Source organism: Oculina patagonica, chromosome 7 (assembly GCF_052425735.1).
Source record: "Oculina patagonica isolate OP01 chromosome 7, crgOcupat, whole genome shotgun sequence".
In the NCBI taxonomy this organism is placed as follows: domain Eukaryota; kingdom Metazoa; phylum Cnidaria; class Anthozoa; order Scleractinia; family Oculinidae; genus Oculina; species Oculina patagonica.
The window spans coordinates 29,260,788-29,281,107 of NC_135764.1; the positions used below are offsets into that span (position 1 = coordinate 29,260,788).

The 20,320-nt window shown below is 38.0% G+C and overlaps 3 protein-coding genes across 3 annotated transcripts in view; 2 read left to right on the forward strand and 1 right to left on the reverse strand.

Annotated features, from left to right (window-relative positions):
• Positions 1-4,164: 4,164 nt before the first annotated feature.
• LOC144661027 (QRFP-like peptide receptor) lies at positions 4,165-5,182 on the reverse strand. The gene has a single exon (XM_078521742.1). The coding sequence runs from the start codon at positions 5,167-5,169 to the stop codon at positions 4,165-4,167; it is 1,005 nt and encodes a 334-aa protein (XP_078377868.1). The 5' UTR covers positions 5,170-5,182.
• Positions 5,183-13,354: 8,172 nt separating this feature from the next.
• LOC144660338 (QRFP-like peptide receptor) lies at positions 13,355-14,566 on the forward strand. The gene has a single exon (XM_078520947.1). The coding sequence runs from the start codon at positions 13,414-13,416 to the stop codon at positions 14,377-14,379; it is 966 nt and encodes a 321-aa protein (XP_078377073.1). The 5' UTR covers positions 13,355-13,413; the 3' UTR covers positions 14,380-14,566.
• A 4,188-nt stretch (positions 14,567-18,754) lies between these two features.
• The window catches only part of LOC144661729 (neuropeptide Y receptor type 1-like), a 2,452-nt gene continuing 886 nt past the window's right edge, over positions 18,755-20,320 (forward strand). Inside the window, exons 1-2 of the mRNA XM_078522548.1 lie at positions 18,755-19,665; positions 20,127-20,320. The exon at positions 20,127-20,320 is cut by the window's right edge and continues 886 nt beyond it. Coding sequence (XP_078378674.1) covers positions 18,807-19,665; positions 20,127-20,242 — 975 coding nt within the window. The 5' untranslated portion in view covers positions 18,755-18,806 and the 3' untranslated portion in view covers positions 20,243-20,320. The remainder of the gene's footprint in view (positions 19,666-20,126) is intronic.

The window sequence follows — 20,320 nt, forward strand, 5'->3', positions numbered from 1 at the left end:
AAATGCGGCCATATAATTTTGTCAAAAATGGCTCGTCCGCGCCGGGTATTTAGGCACATATTCCTTAACATTACACAAATAAACAGTGCAAATTTCAGCGAGATCTGACAATTCTATACTTTAAAATTGTAAGGACCTTTCGAGGCAGTCGATTACGGCAGCGAAATTAGCAAATGAAACAGCAAAATATGCGTTCGACGCTTTGTTTTTGCGACGCCATATTTGAATTGTTATAGGTAGACCGCTGTTCAATGTGTTCAAGGCCGTATCGTTACGATTGCTCCACGAAAAAGCACAAAAAAAAATACGGATATTTCCGACTACTGTCGGAGAAAACTTGCGCATATAATTGCGGCGTAAACAAATCGTTACACTCAAGCTGCGTTTTGTCTAGGCTCTGCGAGGGTCGGATATCAAGACCCAGGATTAAACAAAAGCCATATATACAGTGAATGCTTTCGAATTATATTTGAAGATGAAATACGAAAGAATTTTGCTGTTTTTGACTGAAATTCCACTCGAACTGCGTAGATACGATCGCATGTTGTAAAGCCGATTCATGCAACATTGCTGTCAACGCTAGGTCTCGTCCCTAACGACCTGGGCTGATGACGAAATAGAATGGCGCTTGCATGTTGCGACCGAATTTAGCCTAATTTTTAACCGCTCCTAAGCTAAAAGAAGCCCTCATCTCTTGCATTTGTTTTAACTTCAATAATATCTTTGAAAAGAGCAAGTTTTTTGGTATGGTTTATTTTTGACGTTTGTAATTTTTAAACGATGTAAGTGCTAGTGATTATTTATTCGTGTTTTAGTTACGCAATCCATTGTTTGTGTGACGCTTTTTATAGATCGCCTTTCAGACACACGTGCGTTGAGATAAGAAAGCTGACATGTCACTTTTAAAATTGTTATATAACGTTTGTAAATGTGACAAGTCACGTTTTTTCCACGAGATCGCAAATGATCACCCACAGCGGAAAGTAATCCCTTGAGAAATTAAAACAGTCCCTTGAGAGTTAACAAATATGTGGTTCCAAATTTTGTCCACATAACCCCTATTCTACCATTTTAGCTTGTAAACAAGCAAAAACGTCGAAAAAATAACAAATGTCAAATTTTTCTATTCATTTTGCAATAATCGAAATAAAAATAAAACGAACGGATAGATGGTTTTAAACCAATGCATGTTGCCTTCTTCTGGTGTCCGTCAATTCTTGGATCCCGCGTGACCTTAGCTTATCAAAAACAATATTGAGTGAATCTTACATAAAGGGAGTGGTTATTTCGACTTTTTTCGACTTTTTTGCTTGTTTACAAGCGAAAGTAGGAGAATAGCAGTTATGTGGGGCAAAATTTGGAACCACATTCTTGTCTACTCTCAAGGGACTTTTTTAATTTCTCAAGGGACTGTTTTAATTTCTCAAGGGATTACTTTCCGCTTTGGGTGATCACTTGCGATCTCGTGGAAAAAACGTGACTTGTCACATTTACAAACGTTATATAACAATTTTAAAAGTGACATGTCAGCTTTCTTATCTCAACGCACGTGTGTCTGAAAGGCGATCTATAAAAAGCGTCGCACAAACAATGGATTGCGTAACTAACGCTAAAACACGAATAAATAATCACTAGCACTTACATCGTTTAAAAATTACAAACGTCAAAAATAAACCATACCAAAAAACTCGCTCTTTTCAAAGATATTATTGAAGTTAAAACAAATGTAAGAGATTGTGGCTTCTTTTAGCTTAGGAGCGGTTAAAAATTAGGCAAAATTTGGTCGCTACAAGCGCCATTCTATTTCGTAATCAGCCTAGGTCGTTAGGGACGTGACCTCGCGTTGACAGCAATGTTGCATGAATCGGCTTTACAACATGCGATCGTGTCTACGCAGTTCGAGTGGAATTTCAGTCAAAGACAGCAAAATTCTTTCATATTTCATCTTCAAATATAATTCGAAAGCATTCACTGTATATATGTGGCTTTTGTTTAATCCTTCTTAAGCCCACGAAGAAGCTGTCTTGATATCCGACCGGATTTGTTTACGCCGCAATTATATGCGCAATGTTTTCTCCGACAGTAGTCGGAAATATCCGTATTTTTTTCGTGCTTTTTCGTGGAGCAATCGTAACGATACGGCCTTGAACACATTGAACAGCGGTCTACCTATAACAATTCAAATATGGCGTCGCAAAAACAAAGCGTCGAACGCATATTTTGCTGTTTCATTTGCTAATTTCGCTGCCGTAATCGACTGCCTCGAAAGGTCCTTGCAATTTTAAAGTATAGAATTGTCAGATCTCGGTGAAATTTGCACTGTTTATTTGTGTAATGTTGAGGAATATGTGTATAAATACCCGGCGCGGACGAGCCATTTTTGACAAAATTATATGGCTGCATTTCCTCCGCGAAGATAGGAAATTGTTAACTGAACGAAACTACAAAGCAACTGTAATGATAAGTTCGAAGAACAATGCTAGGATAAACCTTCGACTCATACTTCATGCAAAAAAAGTCGGTATCTCGAAGAGACTTTGATTTTTAAAACGTTTTGTTCCTAGTCGTTCATTTTACAGGATTGTTTGCAAAGGTAAACACGCGAGGCTTGCTCGCTAAATCACGAAGATTATAATAAAACGTGGTACGGGTGTCTGAGAGAAAACATTCGCGCATTGCACGTGATTTCAACGTGCAAATGATTGACAGCATCTTCCTGTTCAGGCTTCCCACTCAGTCAACAAACAATGTGGATTTCGACACAAAATAATATTCTCCACCTTTAAAAACTAAAAACCTCGAATTACAAAGAATAATTCTAGAATAAAAAGACATTGAAGAACTTGTAGCGTTTAATAAACGGTCAATGTGTTATGAGTTTACGCAGACAGCAGACTTGATTATTCAGTTTTCGGCTCGATGATATGCAAGTCAGACTTCCAAGAAAGAGACTCCTAGCATATAAACGCATAGCATATGACTTGTAAGGGCGATTGTATTCAGAATCAGGCTCAGGCACGGCGGGTAGATAAAACATGGTGGTTTGTTAAAGAAGAACTTTTTATGCACCTACTATGAATTATAAGTACTGTTGAGTCAAACATAAAGAGCATTGGCGATAAAAGAGAGAGGAAGGGCGTTTAATTTCTTTCGGTTGTAATTGAGAGTGAAGTTATAAAAGGCCGGGTCACTTGACAGAACGGCTGTGGAAAGACAAACAATTTACTTTAATGTGCTTTTATTTTTCGCAGTTTATTGCTTCCTAATTTAAGAAAATTACAAACTGAGTTTACACAATAACTACGAAATTATTGTAATGCCGGTCTCCAAAGAACGGTTATAATTTTTACCATTCTGCAAATTTTTTTAAGTGTAAATTGTTGAAGCAAATACACAACTGTTTTGAAATAAATATTAATTGAAAGTTCCTGGTCGACAGAAACTTCCTGAATACAACAAAATTATGTATAGAGTTTACAAGAACTACAAAATGGCGAATTGTAAAGCCAGTGTCAAAATTGCTGCAAAGTTAATTGCTATAAATAAACTGAAGCACTTTGAAATAAATATTATCAGATTATTTACAAGTTTTAGGTCGACTGAACCTTCCTATGAAAATTACATATAAAGTTTACAATATAATTACAAAATGACTGTAAAGCCAGTGTCCAAAGAACAGTTAAAACCTGTTCTGCAAAGCTTTCTGATGTGTTCATTGAATCAAATACAAAGCGGTTTTTAAATAAGTATTATTTACAAGTCAGTTTCAGGTCGACCATACAGAAGTATCGTCGCTTCAGAGAAAGATCTTACTTGATCTTTCTGTTTTCAATGGTGAGCAGTTAACTAAAGATTTTCTTTTTATCTAGGCGCCGGTCTATGTTATAACAACATTTTTCCGCATTTAATCCTGCTCAGTTATGTCTGGTAAATACAACTGTTCTAGTCGAAACGAGAAAAGAGTTTCTCTTTGCCTCATTCAAGTTTAATTCGTGACCATTTAATGCACAACCACACTTCACGTTTTGGGTTAGGCTATCCGTTTCTATCATTTAAAATTTTAAGTCATGAATCACATATATATTTGGCCATTTTAAGAAATCATCCGTTTAACCTACCATTACTGTAGCGGAGATTCGATTTTTAGTTAATTGTTGTTACGAACTACTTCTTAAATTTGACTCGGTGTGGCCTGATTATACGGTCTAGAGGGCATCTAAGAAGATTCTTTAATGCTTGGCGGTAATTTCCACTGAAAATAAAACAGATACAAGGGTTTATAGCAAAATTTGCACGAGACATAAGCCTGGCAACCAACTCGAAGTATTGGAAGCCACAAGAGAAGGGGGACAGAATCCCCGAGATAGTGAAGGGAACCCAGCAAACTGCAAAGGTTAACACAATAGCAATGGCCAGCTTCAGCACATTTCGTTCCCTTTTCTTGCGTTGCTCTCCAGCGTTGACCGATTGCTCGCCTGGAATCGTCTGTGATTTAAGCTTTATATATACTATAGTATAAAGTATGGCTATCAGCACTAAAGGAGTATAAATGCCTACAACAAATAATGCTAACAGGTAATTTGTATAAGACCCGGAGCCGCCAAAGGCTTTATTCCACTGCACCCAACACGCCAGCCCTCCTGGATATTCAACAAGTTTGTTGGCGAAAAGATGTGGGGACCAGGTAGCTATCGCGACGATCCAAGTGGCGAGAATGAAGAAGGGGCACAGCTTTGAACTGATAAGCGGGGAACGGAGGGGAAATACCACAGCACCAAATCGATCCACTGCTATCAGAACCAGGCTCTGAATAGACACAGTAACGGAGACATTTGGTAAGAAGAAGGCAACCAGCTTACATAAGGCCTGGCCAAGAGGACCACTGATCAGCCAGGAGTTGACGTACAACTCTGTTATTTTCTTCGGGATCAGGAAAATCGGAAACAGCAGATCGGACATTGCCATGTTTACGATTAAAATGTTGATGGGTTTTCTCATGGTCTTCGTCTTGTAGACAATTATTCCGATGAAGATGTTTCCAACCAGCGAAACCACAAGGATCAGGCAGTAAGCGAAGGTTGTTCCGATTCTTATTGCTGTAGGATTACTGAAGCAACTCATGATCAGTAGCTGTGTTCCATTGGTCGTTGTGTTCACGTTTGCTGACATTCTCGTAGTTCAGATTCTTCACAAATTGTTTTTTCTTCTGGTTTGCTAACGAGGAAGCAACACACTATTTATGTTTTACCATGTTTTACCGAGGGCGGGATAATCTTTGTGCGCGGTGACGTCAATCATGCAATTAGCATAGGTAATAGCGTGACATGTACAGTGCAGTAATATTTCAAAATTGTTCAATATCACGAACCGCGAAGCGGCAAGTGATATTTTGAACAATACAATTCATTATATTATTTTGTTTATAATACAAGGCAAATATCTAATGCTACCTGACATTTACGACGATCGTAGCCTTCAAAAAATGCCGGAAGTGTACTAAAAGCAGCGTCAAAGCGTCAATATGCACTAAATACACGTATCACCTGGCTTCCCCGAAATTTATTCCCCGCCTTTGGTCTATTGATACTCCATTTATCAAATCCCGAACGCCTGTTAAGAAAATAATTTTCAACGATGGGATTATTTTGACTACATATAATACTAGGTCACTAGGATATATTGAGGCCACTTACTTACTAATTGCTGAAATCAACAGTTTGTGTTTTCAGTCCTCCATTATTGACCTCCAAAGGGGGTTCGTTCGAACCCCTCGAACCCCCCTCCTACGCGCCTGTTTATATATAGCGCTTTTTCACCAATAAAACTTAAAAATCGCCCTTTCTACTTGAAGCGCCAAAAGCCGCGAGCGGCAGAATGTCAATTGAACATTGGAGCCTACTCGGTAATGGCTTTGAGCGAGTCCGCGCCAGCCGCGGCCACTAGAGCCGCAGCAAGACAGTTTGATTCAAACGAGTGTTCTTTCGTTATGTGAAAGTGAATGTTATTGTCTTCCAAAACAAAAATCTGTCAAGGATGTGGAAAAAGAATATCTTTCAATTGACGGTAAGACATTAAAAAAATCATCAAGCGTCTGGTCTTTCCGTGATTATAAATGTGAAGCTTGCGAGAAAACGTTTACACAATGCCACTCGCTTCGAACACATGAAAGGTATCATTGTAAAAAAAGAGAAACACAAAAAACACCAAAAGAAAAATGTCTTAAATGCGATATATGAAATGCTTAATATAACGACTATTTACAGAAACAAAAAAGTGGTTGTCCAAAAGGGAAGACTTCTAAGCGGCTGCCTGGATAATTTTATTAGCCGTCATGCTTGGTCAAGTGCGTTGGTGTATTTTGTTTGCTGTTAAGAAAGGGAAACCCCCTTGACGTAATCTAATTATTTTTTTCCTGTTGAATATTTTAAGCCGGCAACAACTCAATCGGGGGGTGATTTATGTAATTTGTGATAGTGTTAATTAACATAAATTACTATTTTGCCGACACGGACCAGAGAACTGGGTGCGAGCGTAGCTCGCGAGGACTTATGGTTAGCGTGTTTGAAATAGAGTTCGTTGAGAGACTTGTGACATTCTACGGTCAGCCTCTTTGGCCTACACTTTACTCCGTTAAGTTATATTTTTATTATTTCGTTTTGTGAATATATTGTACTTTGATTATCGTTTTCTTTCATTATTCTGATATCATTGTTTTTTGTTTGTGTAAGCCTTAAAACCCCAAAGGCTGCGCCATAGCATTGGTCGGGGGTACACGGTCCCTAATTTTTCCCATAGTGGTTTTTTGGGGTTTACGTGTCCGGCTGTGGTGCATGTAGGCTATGTATGATTTTACTCATCCTGCTGTAATCTTATTGATGTGTCAATAAAATGTATCGTGGGCCCGGTTGACCAACGTGCCCATGCCTCAGAGTCTTTGTGTGTGTTCGGTTGTGTAGTGAAGGCAAAATATTCTGTTTTGCTTCTTCCATCGCCTCAACGACTTGATATGTTATTCTTCTGACATTTTTCTGCCAAGCAGGCTTAAAAAGTTCGGTGAAAATAAAGAAAATCACATGGCACACAGTAATCATTTTGGAACTCAATGTGTGTTTTGCGAGTTATGATTAATTAACAACAATATTCAATTTAACTAACTTGTAAATATACCGTGAAATATTGTGCTAAGAACTTTCTAGCGTATTAATGACGATATTACCTCGTGTTATCCACTATTTTATTTTTAAGGTCATTTCCCGAAATCTATTGTTGTGACGTTGGTGAATTAGCGGACGAAAGGACGATATTAAGTTGTATTGTGCAATAACAAAATCATGTTGTTTGTCTTATCTCGAGCTCGTTTAGAAAGAGACGAAAGTTCTTTAATAACTTGCAAAAAAAAAAGCATGGAACGTAATCAACATTGTTTTTGCTGAAGACCTTGGCACGATCTGGGTATATAAGGCCATCCCCTTTATTTTCTCTGTTTAGCGTCGTCCGACCGACCCAGATTTTCGCGTTTTCAAAAAAAAAAAATTATACAGAAGGTATAGAAAGAAATGACACATTATTTTAAATAATGTTTTATCCTTTTTACGCTGTTCTTGTTTGAGTTTAACCACGACGTCGATTTTTCCTTCCTCCATTGCCGCCATGTTGACTTTGTAACCATGTCTTCTTGTTTCCAGGCTCCACGGACATTATGCTGAGGTACCGGGCCTCCTAATTCCAGACTCCTTATCCACTTTTTTTTTTTAATTTTTTTTTTTTTAATTCCGACCGACCGACCCAAAATCAGAAAACACATACGACGATAAACGAAAAAAAAAAGGAGATGGTCTAATCGTTCATTATTACTCGCGGTATTATTTCCAAATATTACTGCACTGTCATGCTATTACCTATACTAATTGCATGATTGACGTCACCGCGCACAAAGATTATCCCGCCCTCGGTAAACCAGAAGAAAAAAACAGTTATTTGTGAAGAACCTGAACTACGTATACGAGAATGTCAGCAAACGTGAACACAACAACCAATGGAACACAGCTATCGAGCTACTGCAATCCTACAGCAGATAAAAAATGGCCAAAAAGATTTGAGATTCATGACTTAAATTTTTAAATGATAGAAACGGATAGCCTAACCCAAGACGTGAATTGTAATTGTACGCAAATTAAACTTGAATGAGGCAAAAAGAAAAGCTTATACCGTTTCGACTACAACAGTTATATTTCGCTTTTCCATAATTTACCGGACATCACGGATAAATGTGGAAAAAAATTAAGATTGAAACCCCATTTACACGCGCAAAATAATCGGCACGGCACGGCAAATTTTTGGCACCGTGCTGACAATTTTTGGGTACGGCACTCCCAATTATCGACGTGTAAACGTACCGGTCCCCAAAAAAATGTGGCACCAGTGCCCAATTTTTTAGGGGTGCCGAGACTACCTCCAGGAGGTAGTCTCGGCACGGGTAAATCGAGGCACCGTGCCGAAAACAAGTGTGACGCATGCGTTGTTTCTACGAAAATGGCGGCCACTGCGTCATTCTCGCCCCAAGAGACTTAGTTTTTTTTAGTCACGTGGTCGGCGAAAAGAGTACAAAAAGAGAAGTTCTCGGGGATAAGAATGCCACCGAGGCAGAAGATAAGAGAAAGCTCCCGCTCTAAAAAAATCACCGTAAGTCAGCCACTTCCACCATCACTGCAAAGAGCCATTTATTTTTCAGACTTTTCAATCTTCTTCTTCTGATTTCGTCAACTCCTTTCAGATGTCAATTTGTTTTTCCCCTGAACACTCTTCATTATGTTGAATGGTCGACAACTCGTTCCTTTCCGATAAAATTCGCGTTTTGCACTCCTGAAAGCACGATGAACTATCACAGCAAAACATTTTTCTGCCATTTCTCGGCAAGGAAACCGATGGAAAGTAGGGGTGCCAAGATAAAAATTGGTACCGTGCCTAGCAGGAGAGAACCTTCTTGTTTTGGTCGTGTAAATGGGCAGTGCCGTGCCAAAATGGTTTGGTCACGGTGCCAAAAATTTGCCGTGCCGTGCCGATTTTTTTGCGCGTGTAAATGGGGTTTGAAATAACATGACCGGCGCGTAGATAAAAAGAAAATCGTTGGTTAACAGCTCTCCATTGAAAACAGGAAAATCAAGTAAGATCTTTCTCTGAAGCGACGATACTTCTGTATAGTCGACTTGAAACTTGTAAATAACCTTTATTTCAGACCTGCTTTGTATTTGATTCAATGTACACATCAGAAACACTTGTAGAACGGTTATTAACTGTTCTTTGGACATTGGCTTTACAGTCATTTCGTAATTATATTGTAAACTTTATATGTAATTTTCATAGGAAGTTTCAGTCGACCTGAAACTAGTATATAGTATTTATTTCAAAGTGCTTCAGTTTATTTAGCAACTTTGCAGAACTTTGGTCACTGGCTTTACAATTCACCATTTTGTAGTTCTTGTAAACTCTATGCATGATTTTATTGTATTCAGGAAGTTTCTGTCGACCTGGAACTTTCAATGAATATTTATTTCAAAACAGCTGTGTATTTGCTTCAACAATTTACACTTAAATTTGTAAAAATTATAACCGTTCTTTGGAGACCGGCTTTACAATAATTTTGTAGTTATTTTGTAAACCCAGTTTGTAATTTTCTTAAATTAGGAAGCAATAAACTTCGAAAAATAAAAGCACATTAAAGTAAATTGCTTGTCTTTCCACAGCCGTTCTATCAAGTGCCCCGGCCTTTTATAACTTCACTCTCAGTTGCAACCGAAACAAATTAAACGCCCCCCGTTTCTCTTTTATCGCCAATGCTCTTTATGTTTGACTCAACTGTACTTATAATCCACAGCAGGTGCATAAAACATTCTTCTTAAACAAACCGCCACGTTTATCTACCCGCCATGCCTGAGCCTGATTCTGAATACCATCGCCCTTACAAGTCATATGCTATGAGTTTATATGCTAGTTTTCTCTTTCTTGGAAGACTGACTTGCATATCATCGAGCTGAAAATACTTAGAATGATCAAGTCTTCTGTCTGCGTAAGCTCATAACACATTTGTGTGTGTCGACCGTTTATTAAATACTAGTCCTGTCGGTCACTGTTCCTTCTTTACTGCACGTCAGAAAAATTAAATACAAGTTATTCAATCTCCTTTTGTTCTAGAATTATTCCTTCTTATTCGAGGCTTTTAGTTTTTCAAAGGTGGAGAATATTATTTCGTGTCAAGATCCACATTGTTTGTTAACTGAGTGGGAAGCCTGAACAGGAAGCTCCTGTCAATCATTTGCACGTTGAAATCACGTGCAGTGCGCGGATGTTTTATTCGCGTGAACTTTTTCGTTCGCGTGTACTTGTTGTATTAGTAACTCGCGCGCGTACAAATGCGTAACCGTTAAAAAAAAGCCGTTGCTTTTTCTGCCATGTTAACAACCGAAGAAGACCGAAGGTTCTCGGTCGAAATGTCTTGAAAAAAAGTACATTATGAGCGTTGTTTTACGCTCAAACAAGTCAGCGTCTGAATTTATAAAGAGCATTAATGTCAACTCCTGACTGCAATTTTGGTATTTTTCTTTTAATATGTTTTTCTCCTTTGGTTAATTGTATACTGGCAAATACATCTGTCTTAGTTAAATACACTTTGCCGGGACTTTGGCAAACACTTTGCCAACCAAGACCAATGCCAATTTTGTAATTTTCATTACAGAATTGACGAAGAATGAAATAAATTCATCGTAAAGGAGCGCAATTCAGAAAGTAATTCTGCTTTCAAAACACAAATAGACCAGCGTGTACACGGCGTTAATGTGCGACCAAATGAGGAATACATTACAGGAGTAATTGTCAATAAAATGGATCATGAACTTCTAGTTAAGTCGTGTTAGAGTTTAAAAAGCACAGAATCGTGATGGCAGGAAATTGAATTAAGTAGTTAATCATTTTTGAAGCTGAAAATGTAGATGTGTACAATTTAACTAGCCCCAGCGATTGATTGATTGATTGATTGATTGTCAGTCAATCATCAAAGCGTAAACAACTGGCAAACAACCTGCGTATTTTCCACAACTGTTACTGATAAAATGTATTTCATTTTCTCTTGGAATATTCTGTTAAACGTTAGGAAGTTATTTTTCATATTTTTGTCAATAATATATCTTGGTTTCATGAGATTTTAAAGCATGTTCAGCTTGAAGGATGCTCGGCACCACAACGTGCCACGAATGCAAAGAGTACAAATTTGCATCTCGCGCCCGAGAAGTGTGAAATGTGGGAGGTGCCATCCCTTTTATAGCGGAACTTCTTGTTTAAAAAAAGATTTGAGGCGACCTTCCCGGATAACCGGTTCAAAGCCTACGTAACCTGACGCCAGGCGTTTTCTTTCACTACTGCGTTCGTGTAATTTGGTTGTGTAGTCAGTTCTATAGATTATTGCTGGAAATGTTCGGACTTTCTCGATGAGAAGTGCTTCTACATCTGAATAATTTTCCATGTAAATAGACGGCAATTTAAACTGAAAATCGTTTTCCATATGGTAAGTGGTGCCATGTGACAAAATCCAAAAGTATGATTGGGTAAATCGCTGCCTAACCGCAGACAGCCGCGAAAAAAGTTGAACTCAGTTCAAATTTTTTGAAAACACTCGCGATCGCTACGTGCATATACGTGCGTGTAACGTACGTAAATACCAAGAAAAAACGTGGCATTGGAAATTGGACAACGTAAATTCGACGCACGTAATCGGGCGCGTAAAATTTCATTTTACGTACGTTTACAATTTTTACGTAAGTTAACGTGCATCAACAAAAACGCGACAGTGGAAATCCACCTTAAGTTATGACCATTTTTTCCGGCTCGCAACGTTCTTTGAGAGTAAGTCAGGACTATGGTCTTTTTAATCAATCAGTAACAAAACTTGTACGGCCCATGTTATGTCAGAAAAATCAGCCTTGAAATAAGACCGGTTAATTAAAATAGCACATTCGAAATATCAACAGAGCCTGCTTTCATAGCAAAAAACTTTTTTAAGTGATGTTTTGCAGATAAGAAGCTCATCATTTCACGCCTTATTATTGGTTTTACAAATATGTCAATGGAATATTTTATAACCTTTTACAACTGTAAAGTATCAGCAAGCCGAATAATGACACTGTTTCAGTTCAACATAAATTTATAGCGGCGATTTCGGGCAAAAGAAAGGAAGAAGTGCAAAAAAAGTTATCATAGAGTTTTTCTTGTGGCAAGTATTTCAAAGCATGCAGGAGAAAGTGCAGCAATAACATTTCTTTTCGGTGAAGTATATTCACGATTTCGCTTACGGGAAATATCATTTGAAATAAAACTGCACTATACATGGAATTGTCTCAATTGGCCATACATGTGCAAACCAGCGTAATTTAGCTGTTTATTTCGTTCATACAATGTTTATTTAAATGGAGCATAGCTGATAAAAAAAAACTAATGCAAACTAAAAGAGGCCGTTGGACAAAGAGTTGGATAATTGGCAGAGTTAATGACTGTTAAGGAAGAATACGATAATTTTTGCAGAACTGACAAAACCTAATACAACACAGCTGCAATATTCACTTAATTTTTGGGTGTTTCGATTATATTATAAACAAGTTCATGATTAATAATCGACGCGAGAAATATATTGACATCAAACAAATTCAGCACGTAATGCGGAAGGAACTTGGGAGTAGAAAATTCTCGCAAATCTCGCAACTGAAGCATCGTAAAACACTGACGTTCAAGTTTCATTACCACCAAGTGATATTAAAACAGCCGTCAATGTTCGACATTGCAAAGTTTATATCTGCAAATGTTTAATCAATGTATGGCTTAATATTAAAAAAAAATGAGAATCTTCGGAGAAAGTGCTTCAAATTTAAAGGTATCAGTTCAAACAAGCATCAAGAGGCAGGATTAGGTGTACTATGAACAATTACTAAATACCTTTAAAAGTATAATGTTTGTAGAGAAGATGGTAAAACGGTTTTCTAGTCTAAAAGGCAAAAATTTTCGGGTAGAGATGAGATGCGCCGTAAAGAAGAAACAGAAGAGAAAGGAAATTTCCGAAAAACAAACTATCCCGTGATGTATTATCCTGTCAATGCGCGGAAATTTCCTACGTGATTATGACATGATCATAAAGTCGCAGCTGTCCATTTTCGTCATCCCTTTGCCAAATAACAACACGGGAAATTAAGTTGTTTTTAGTAACCGCTGACAGTTAGCCTTTGAATGACACAATTGCTTGCGTATGAATGACCAAATGATTATTCCGCCTTCAGAAGAACATAAATAACGCGGGGTCGTACGTTAAGTTAGCCAGCCAGATGAAACATCATTTGTTAGAGAAATAGCTGAATAAGAACCTGAACTACGAAAATGTCGGCAAACGTGAACACAACGACGAATGGAACACTACTATGGAGCTGCTTCAATCCTACAGCAGAAAAAATCGGAGAAACCTTCGCTTACTGCCTGATCTTTGTGGTTTCGCTGGTTGGAAACATCTTCATCGGAATAATTGTCTACAAGACGAAAACCATGAGAAAACCTATCAACCTTTTAATTGTAAACATGGCCATGTCCGATCTGCTGTTTCCGATTTTCGTGATCCCGCGGGAACTAACAGACTTGTACGTCGGTTCCTGGCTGATCAGTGGTCCTCTTGGCCAGGCCTTATGTAAGCTGGTTCCTTTCTTAGAAGCTATATACTTTACTGTGTCTATTGAGAGCCTGGTTCTGATAGCAGTGGATCGATTTGGTGCTGTGGTAATTCCCCTACGTTCCCCACTCATCAGTTCAAAGCTGTGCCCATTCTTTATTCTCGCCACTTGGATCGTCGCGATGGCTATCTGGTCTCCACATCTTTTCGCCAGAAAACTTGTTGAATATCCAGGAGGGCTGGGGTGTTGGTTGCAGTGGAGAGAAGCCTTTGGAGAATTCTCATCTTATAAAAAATACCTGTTAGCAATACATGTTGTAGGCATTAATACTCTTTTTGTGTTGATAGCCATACTTTACGCAATAATCTATATAAAGCTTAAATCACAGACTATTCCAGGCGAGCAATCGGTCAACGCCGGAGAGCAACGCGTGAAAAGAGAACGAAATGTGTTAAAGATGGCCATTGCTATTGTGTTAGGCTTTGCAGTATGCTGGCTACCCTACAGTATCATGTGGATTCTGATCCTCCTTGTATCGGACACATGGTCTTGTGGCTTCCAATACTTCAATTCTGTTGCCTATCTTATGTCTCGCGCAAATTGTGCTATAAACCCTTGTATCTGTTTAATTTTCAGTACAAATTACCGCCAAGCATTAAAGAAACTTCTTAGATGCTTTTAAGCGCTCTAGACAGTATAATCAGGCCACACCGAGTCAAATTTAAGAAGTAGTTCGTAACAACAATTAACTAAAAATCGACTTTCTATATATAGTGCTCGTAGGTTAAACGTGATTTCTTAAGATGGCCAAAAAGATATGCCATTCGTGACTTTGATTTTCAAATGATAGAAACGCGGATAGCCTTACCCAAGACGTGAATTGTGATTGTTGCACTAAATGGGTCTAAATGAGTCTCCGCTATAGTACTGATAAGTTAAACGGATGATTGCTTAAAATGGCAAGAGATAATTAATATGCGATTCTTGACATTAATTTTTAAATGAAGAAACGGATAGCCTAATCCAAAATGTGAATTTTGAATGTGCACTAAATGGTCGTAAATTAAACTTGAATGAGACAAAAAGAAACCCTTTTCCCGTTTCGGCTACAACAGTTGTATTACAAGGTGCTCATTTTCCATAATTTAACAGATAGTAGGATTAAATGCGGAAAAGATCTAAGGTTGAAATAACATAGACCGGCGCCTAGATAAAAAGAAAATCATTAGTTAACTGCTCTCCATTGAAAACAGGAAGATCAAGTAAGATATTTTTCTGAAGCGACGATACTTCTGTATAGTCGACCTGAAACTTGTAAATAACATTAATTTCAAACCTGCTTTGTATTTACACTTCAGAACACTTGCAGAACGGTTTTTAATACCCGATTCCCTCTATAGCGCGCGCCTGCAGGGAATCACGGTACGGCAACGTGCATCGTTGCCGAGTCTCGCGCGTGGTTTGATGAATACAACTACCGTGATTCCCTGCAGGCGCGCGCTATAGAGGGAATCGGGTATTGGTCTTTGGACACTGGCTTTACAGTCATTTTGTAATTATATTGTAAACTTTATATGTAATTTTCATAGGAAGGTTCAGTAGACCTAAAACTTGTAAATAATATTCATTTCAGAAAACTTCAGTTTATATTTAGCAACTTTGCAGAACTTTTGACAATGGTTTTACAATTCGCCATTTTAATTTGTAGTTCTTGTAAACTCTATACATAATTTTGTTGTATTCAGAAAGTTTCTGTCGACTTGGAACTTTTAATTAATATTTATATCAAAACAGTTGTGTATTTGCTTTAACAATTTACACTTAAAAAAATTTGCAGAATGGTTAAAATTATAACCGTTCTTTGGAGACCGGCATTACAATAATTTTGTAGTTATTGTGTAAACTCAGTTTGTAATTTTCTTAAAGTAGGAAGCAATAAACTGCGAAAAATAAAAAATGAAAAAACATTTAAGTAAATTGCTTGTCTTTCTACAGCCGTTCTATCAAGTGCCCCGGCCTTTTATAACTTCACTCTCAGTTACAACCGGAACGCCCTCTCTCTTTTATCGCCAATGCTCTTTATGTTTGACTCAACTGTACTAATCCACAGCAGGTGCATAAAACATTCTTCTTAAACAAACCACCACGTTTTATCTACCTGCCATGCCTGAGCCTGATTCTGAATACAATCGCCCTTACAAGTGATATGCTATGAGTTTATATGCTAGGAGTCTCTTTCTTGGAAGACTGACTTGCATATCATCGAGCCGAAAACTGAATAATGAAGTCTGCCGTCTGCGTAAACTCATAACACATTTGTGTGTGTCGACCGTTTATTAAACACTAGTCCTGTCAGTCACTATTTCTTCTTTACTGCAGGTCATAAAAATTAAATGCAGGTTATTCAGTGCGGTCTTTTTGTTCTAGAATTATTTTTTGTAATTCGAGGTTTTTAGATTTTTAAAGGTGGATAATATTATTTCGTGTCAAGATCCACATTTTTGTTGATTGAGTGGGAAGCCTGAACAGGAAGCTGTTGTCAATCATTTGCACGTTGAAATCACATGCAGTGCGCGGATGTTTTCTCTCAGACAACCGTGCTACGTTTTATTATAATCTTCGTGATTTAGCGAGCAAGCCTCTGAAACTTTCGCGTGAACATTTTTGTTCACGTGTACTTGTTGTATTAGTCACTCGCGCGCGTACAAATGTGTAACCGTTAAAAAAAGCCGTTGCTTTATCTGCCATGTTAACAACCAAAGAAGACCGGAGGTTCTCGGTCGAAACGTCTTGAAAACAAGTACATTATGAGCGTTGTTTTACGCTCAAACAAGTCAGCGTCTGAATTTATAAAGAGCATCAATGTCAACTCCTGACTGCAATTTTGGTATTTTTTGTTTAATATGTTTTTCTCCTTTGGTTAATTGTATACTGGCAAATACATCTGTCTTAGTTAAACACACTTTGCCGGGACTTTGGCAAACACTTTGCCAACCAAGACCAATGCCAATTTTGTAATTTTCATTACAGAATTCACGAAGAATGAAATAAATTCATCGTAAAGGAGCGCGATTCAGAAAGTAATTCTACTTTCAAAACACAAATTGACCAGTCTACACGGCGTTAACGTGCGACCAAATGAGGAATACATTACAGGAGTAATTGCCAATAAAATGGATCGTGAACTTCTAGTTAAGTCATGTTAGAGTTTAAAAAGCACAGAATCGTGATGGCAGGAAATTGAATTAAGTAGTTAATCATTCTTGAAGCTGAAAATGTAGATGTGGACAATTTAACTAGCCCCAGTTAAATAAATAATGTTTTAACGCTTCGCTTTCATTTGACAGCATCTTTTTTGGCGGCAGTTTTGTGAATTGAAATTTATATGTAGTAGAGTTCATTTTTAACGTGAGTACTGGATTATATGTCCGTGTTTTATAGCATAGAGACCTTTTTTATTCGCTTCAGAAGAGGCGCAGTTTTTCCCAAAAAAAAAGGAGAATACCTGAATTGTTAGTTGACTGTGGGAAGCCTGGACAGGAAGCTCCTCTCAATCACTTGCACGATGGTATCACGTGCAGTTCTCGGATGTTTTACTCTCGGACACCTGCTTTACTACATCAGACGACTTCAAGAGTGATATTGTTAAGCGCAGTCATATTATTTAGCAAAATATACTGAGTATTCGCCTTTGCCGGCACCACCCGTCCATTTGTTTCCAAGGACAGGACAAACTGTTGGATAATTGGCAGAGTTAAGGACTGTTAAGGAAGAATACGATAATTTTTTGAGAACTGACAAAACCTAACAGTTGCCACATTCATTTAAGTTTTGTGTTTACGAGATATTTAAAAAAAATTCATGAATAATAATCGACGCGAGAAAATATATTGACATCAAACAAATTCAGCACGTAATGAAGGAACTTGGGATTAGAAAATTGTCGCAAATGAAGCATCGTGAAACACTGACATTTAAGCAATAACCGAACAAACGTTTATGTTAAATTACCACCAAGTGGTATTAAAACAGCCGTCAATGTTTGACATCGCAAAATTTATATCTACAAAAGTTTAATCAATGTATGGGCTAATATTAAAACAAAATGAGAATGCTTTTGGAAAATAACAGTTGAGTTTTCTGTACTTCCCCATTTTTGCTGTGAAGTACCTAAAACCTGGCTTATAGCTATAAGAGTACGTGCTTCCACGTAAAGTTAAGTAAACTTTCTTAACGTGTAAGATTATCTAGCTAGCAAAGCAAACTAATTAGAGGCACCTATCTACGTATTATACAAATTGATCAATTGTTTTCTTGAAGGTACTGCGATTTTATAACTCTAATGGTAGTCATTTTAAATTTTAAACGAAATGTACAGCAAATAGTTTTTCTTCGTCACGGTTTAACGGCACTAAAACAGCTTTGGTATACAAGATGCTGAAGCCCCGGAAAAATATACTCAAAATGATATTTGCCAAATTTTTTATATCATACGGGAGTAAGGCCAAATGAGAATGCAGTGAGAAAATTACAGCAGAATTAAGTAGAGGTGTTGCAAAAGAAAAATGAAAAAAAAAAATTCCATGTATTCGAATCTTCCGTGCTTCAAATTAATTCAAAGATATCAGGTCAAACAAGCGTCAAGAGGCAGGATTAGGTGTACTATGAACAACTATTAAATACCTTTTATAGAGTATGATGTCTGTAGAAAAGATGGTAAAACCTTTTTCTAGTCTAAAAGGCAATAATTTTCGGGTAGACGATGCGCCGTAAAGAAGAAACAGAAAGGTAAGGAAATTTTCGCAAAAATAACTATCAGTTATATATTATCCCGTCAATGCGCGGAAATTTCCTACGTGATCATGACACGATCATTAAGTCGCAGCTGTCAATTTCGCCGTCCCTCTTCCAAAAAACAAAACGGTAAATTAAGTTGTTTTTAGTAAACGCTGTCAGTTAACCTTTGAATAATGAATTGCTTGCGTATGAATGACCTCAAACCAAATGATTATCCCGCCTTCAGCAGAACATAAACAACGCGGGGGTTGTACGTTAAGTTAGCCAGCCAGATGAAACATCATTTTTCAGAGAAATAGCTGAACTACGAGAATGTCGGCAAACGTGAACACAACGACGAATGGAACCGAGCCATGGGGTTGCTTTAGTAATCCTACAGCAAAAAAAATCGGAACAACCTTCGCTTTCTGCCTGATCTCTGTTGTTTCGCTGGCTGGAAATATCTTCATCGGAATAATTGTCTACAAGACGAAAACCATGAGAAAACCAATCAACTTTTTAATCGTAAACATGGCCATGTCCGATCTGCTGTATCTGGTTTTCCTGATCCCATGGATAATAACAGAGTTGTACGTCGGCTCCTGGCCGCTGATCAGTGGTCCTCTTGGCCAGGCCTTATGTAAGCTGGTTCCCTTCTTAGTCGATATCTCCTTTACTGTGTCAATTCAAAGCCTGGTTCTGATAGCAGTGGATCGATTTGGAGCTGTGGTATTTCCCCTCCGTTCCCCACTCATCAGTTCAAAGCTGTGCCCCTTCTTCATTCTCGCCACTTGGATCGTCGCAATGGCTACCTGGTCCCCTTATCTCTTCGCCAACAAACTTGTTGAATATCCAGGAGAGCAGGCGTGTTTGATGCAGTGGAATGAAGTCTTTGGCGAGTCCTCATCTTATGCCAATTACACTTTAGCAATACTTGTTGTATTCTTTTACACCCCGCTAGTGCTGATAGCCATACTCTACACTATAATCTATGTAAAGCTTAAATCACAGACGATTCCAGGCGAGCAATCGGTCAACGCTGGAGAGCAACGCAAGAAAAGGGAACGAAATGTGCTGAAGATGGCCATTGCTATTGTGTTGGGCTTTGCAGTATGCTGGCTGCCCTTAAGTATCGGGTATATTCAGTTCCTCTTTGTATCCGAGATATGGTCTTGTGGCTTCCAATACTTCTATTTTGTTGCCATTTTAATGTTTTACGCTTATTGTGCTGTAAACCCTTGTATCTGTTTTATTTTCAGTTCAAATTACCGCCAAGCATTAAGGAATCTTCTTCGATGCTTTTAAGCGCTCTAGATAGACCGCGTAATGAGGCCACACCGAGTCAAATTTAAAAAGTAGTTCAGTCGTAACAACAAAATTAACTAAAAATCAAGTCTCCTCTTCATGACTTAATTTTGAAATGATAAAAAGGGATAGCCTAACCCAAGACGTGAATTGTAATTGTGCGCAAATTAAACTTGAATGAGGCAAAAAGAAACCCTTATATCGTTTCGACTACAACAGTTATATTTTGCTTTTCCACAATTTACCATGCAGGCATCACCGATAAATGCAGTATGCTGGCTGCCCGGCACTATCGGGTGGATTCTGATTCTCTTTGTATCGGACATGTCGTCTTGTGGCTTCCAATACTTCTGGTTTGTTGCCCGTTTTATCGATACAGCAAATTGTGCTATAAACCTTTGTATCTGTTTTATTTTCAGTACAAATTACCGCCAAGCATTAAAGAATCTTATTCGATGCTTTAAAACGCCCCAGACCGCATAATCAGGCCACACCGAGTCAAATTTAAGGAGTAGTTCCTAACAAGAATAAACTTAAAATCT

Bases quoted from the DNA above. Each gene is read 5' to 3' on its own strand.
- LOC144660338 (XM_078520947.1), top strand. From the start codon at position 13,414: ATGTCGGCAAACGTGAACACAACGACGAATGGAACACTACTATGGAGC.
- LOC144661027 (XM_078521742.1), bottom strand. From the start codon at position 5,169: ATGTCAGCAAACGTGAACACAACGACCAATGGAACACAGCTACTGATC.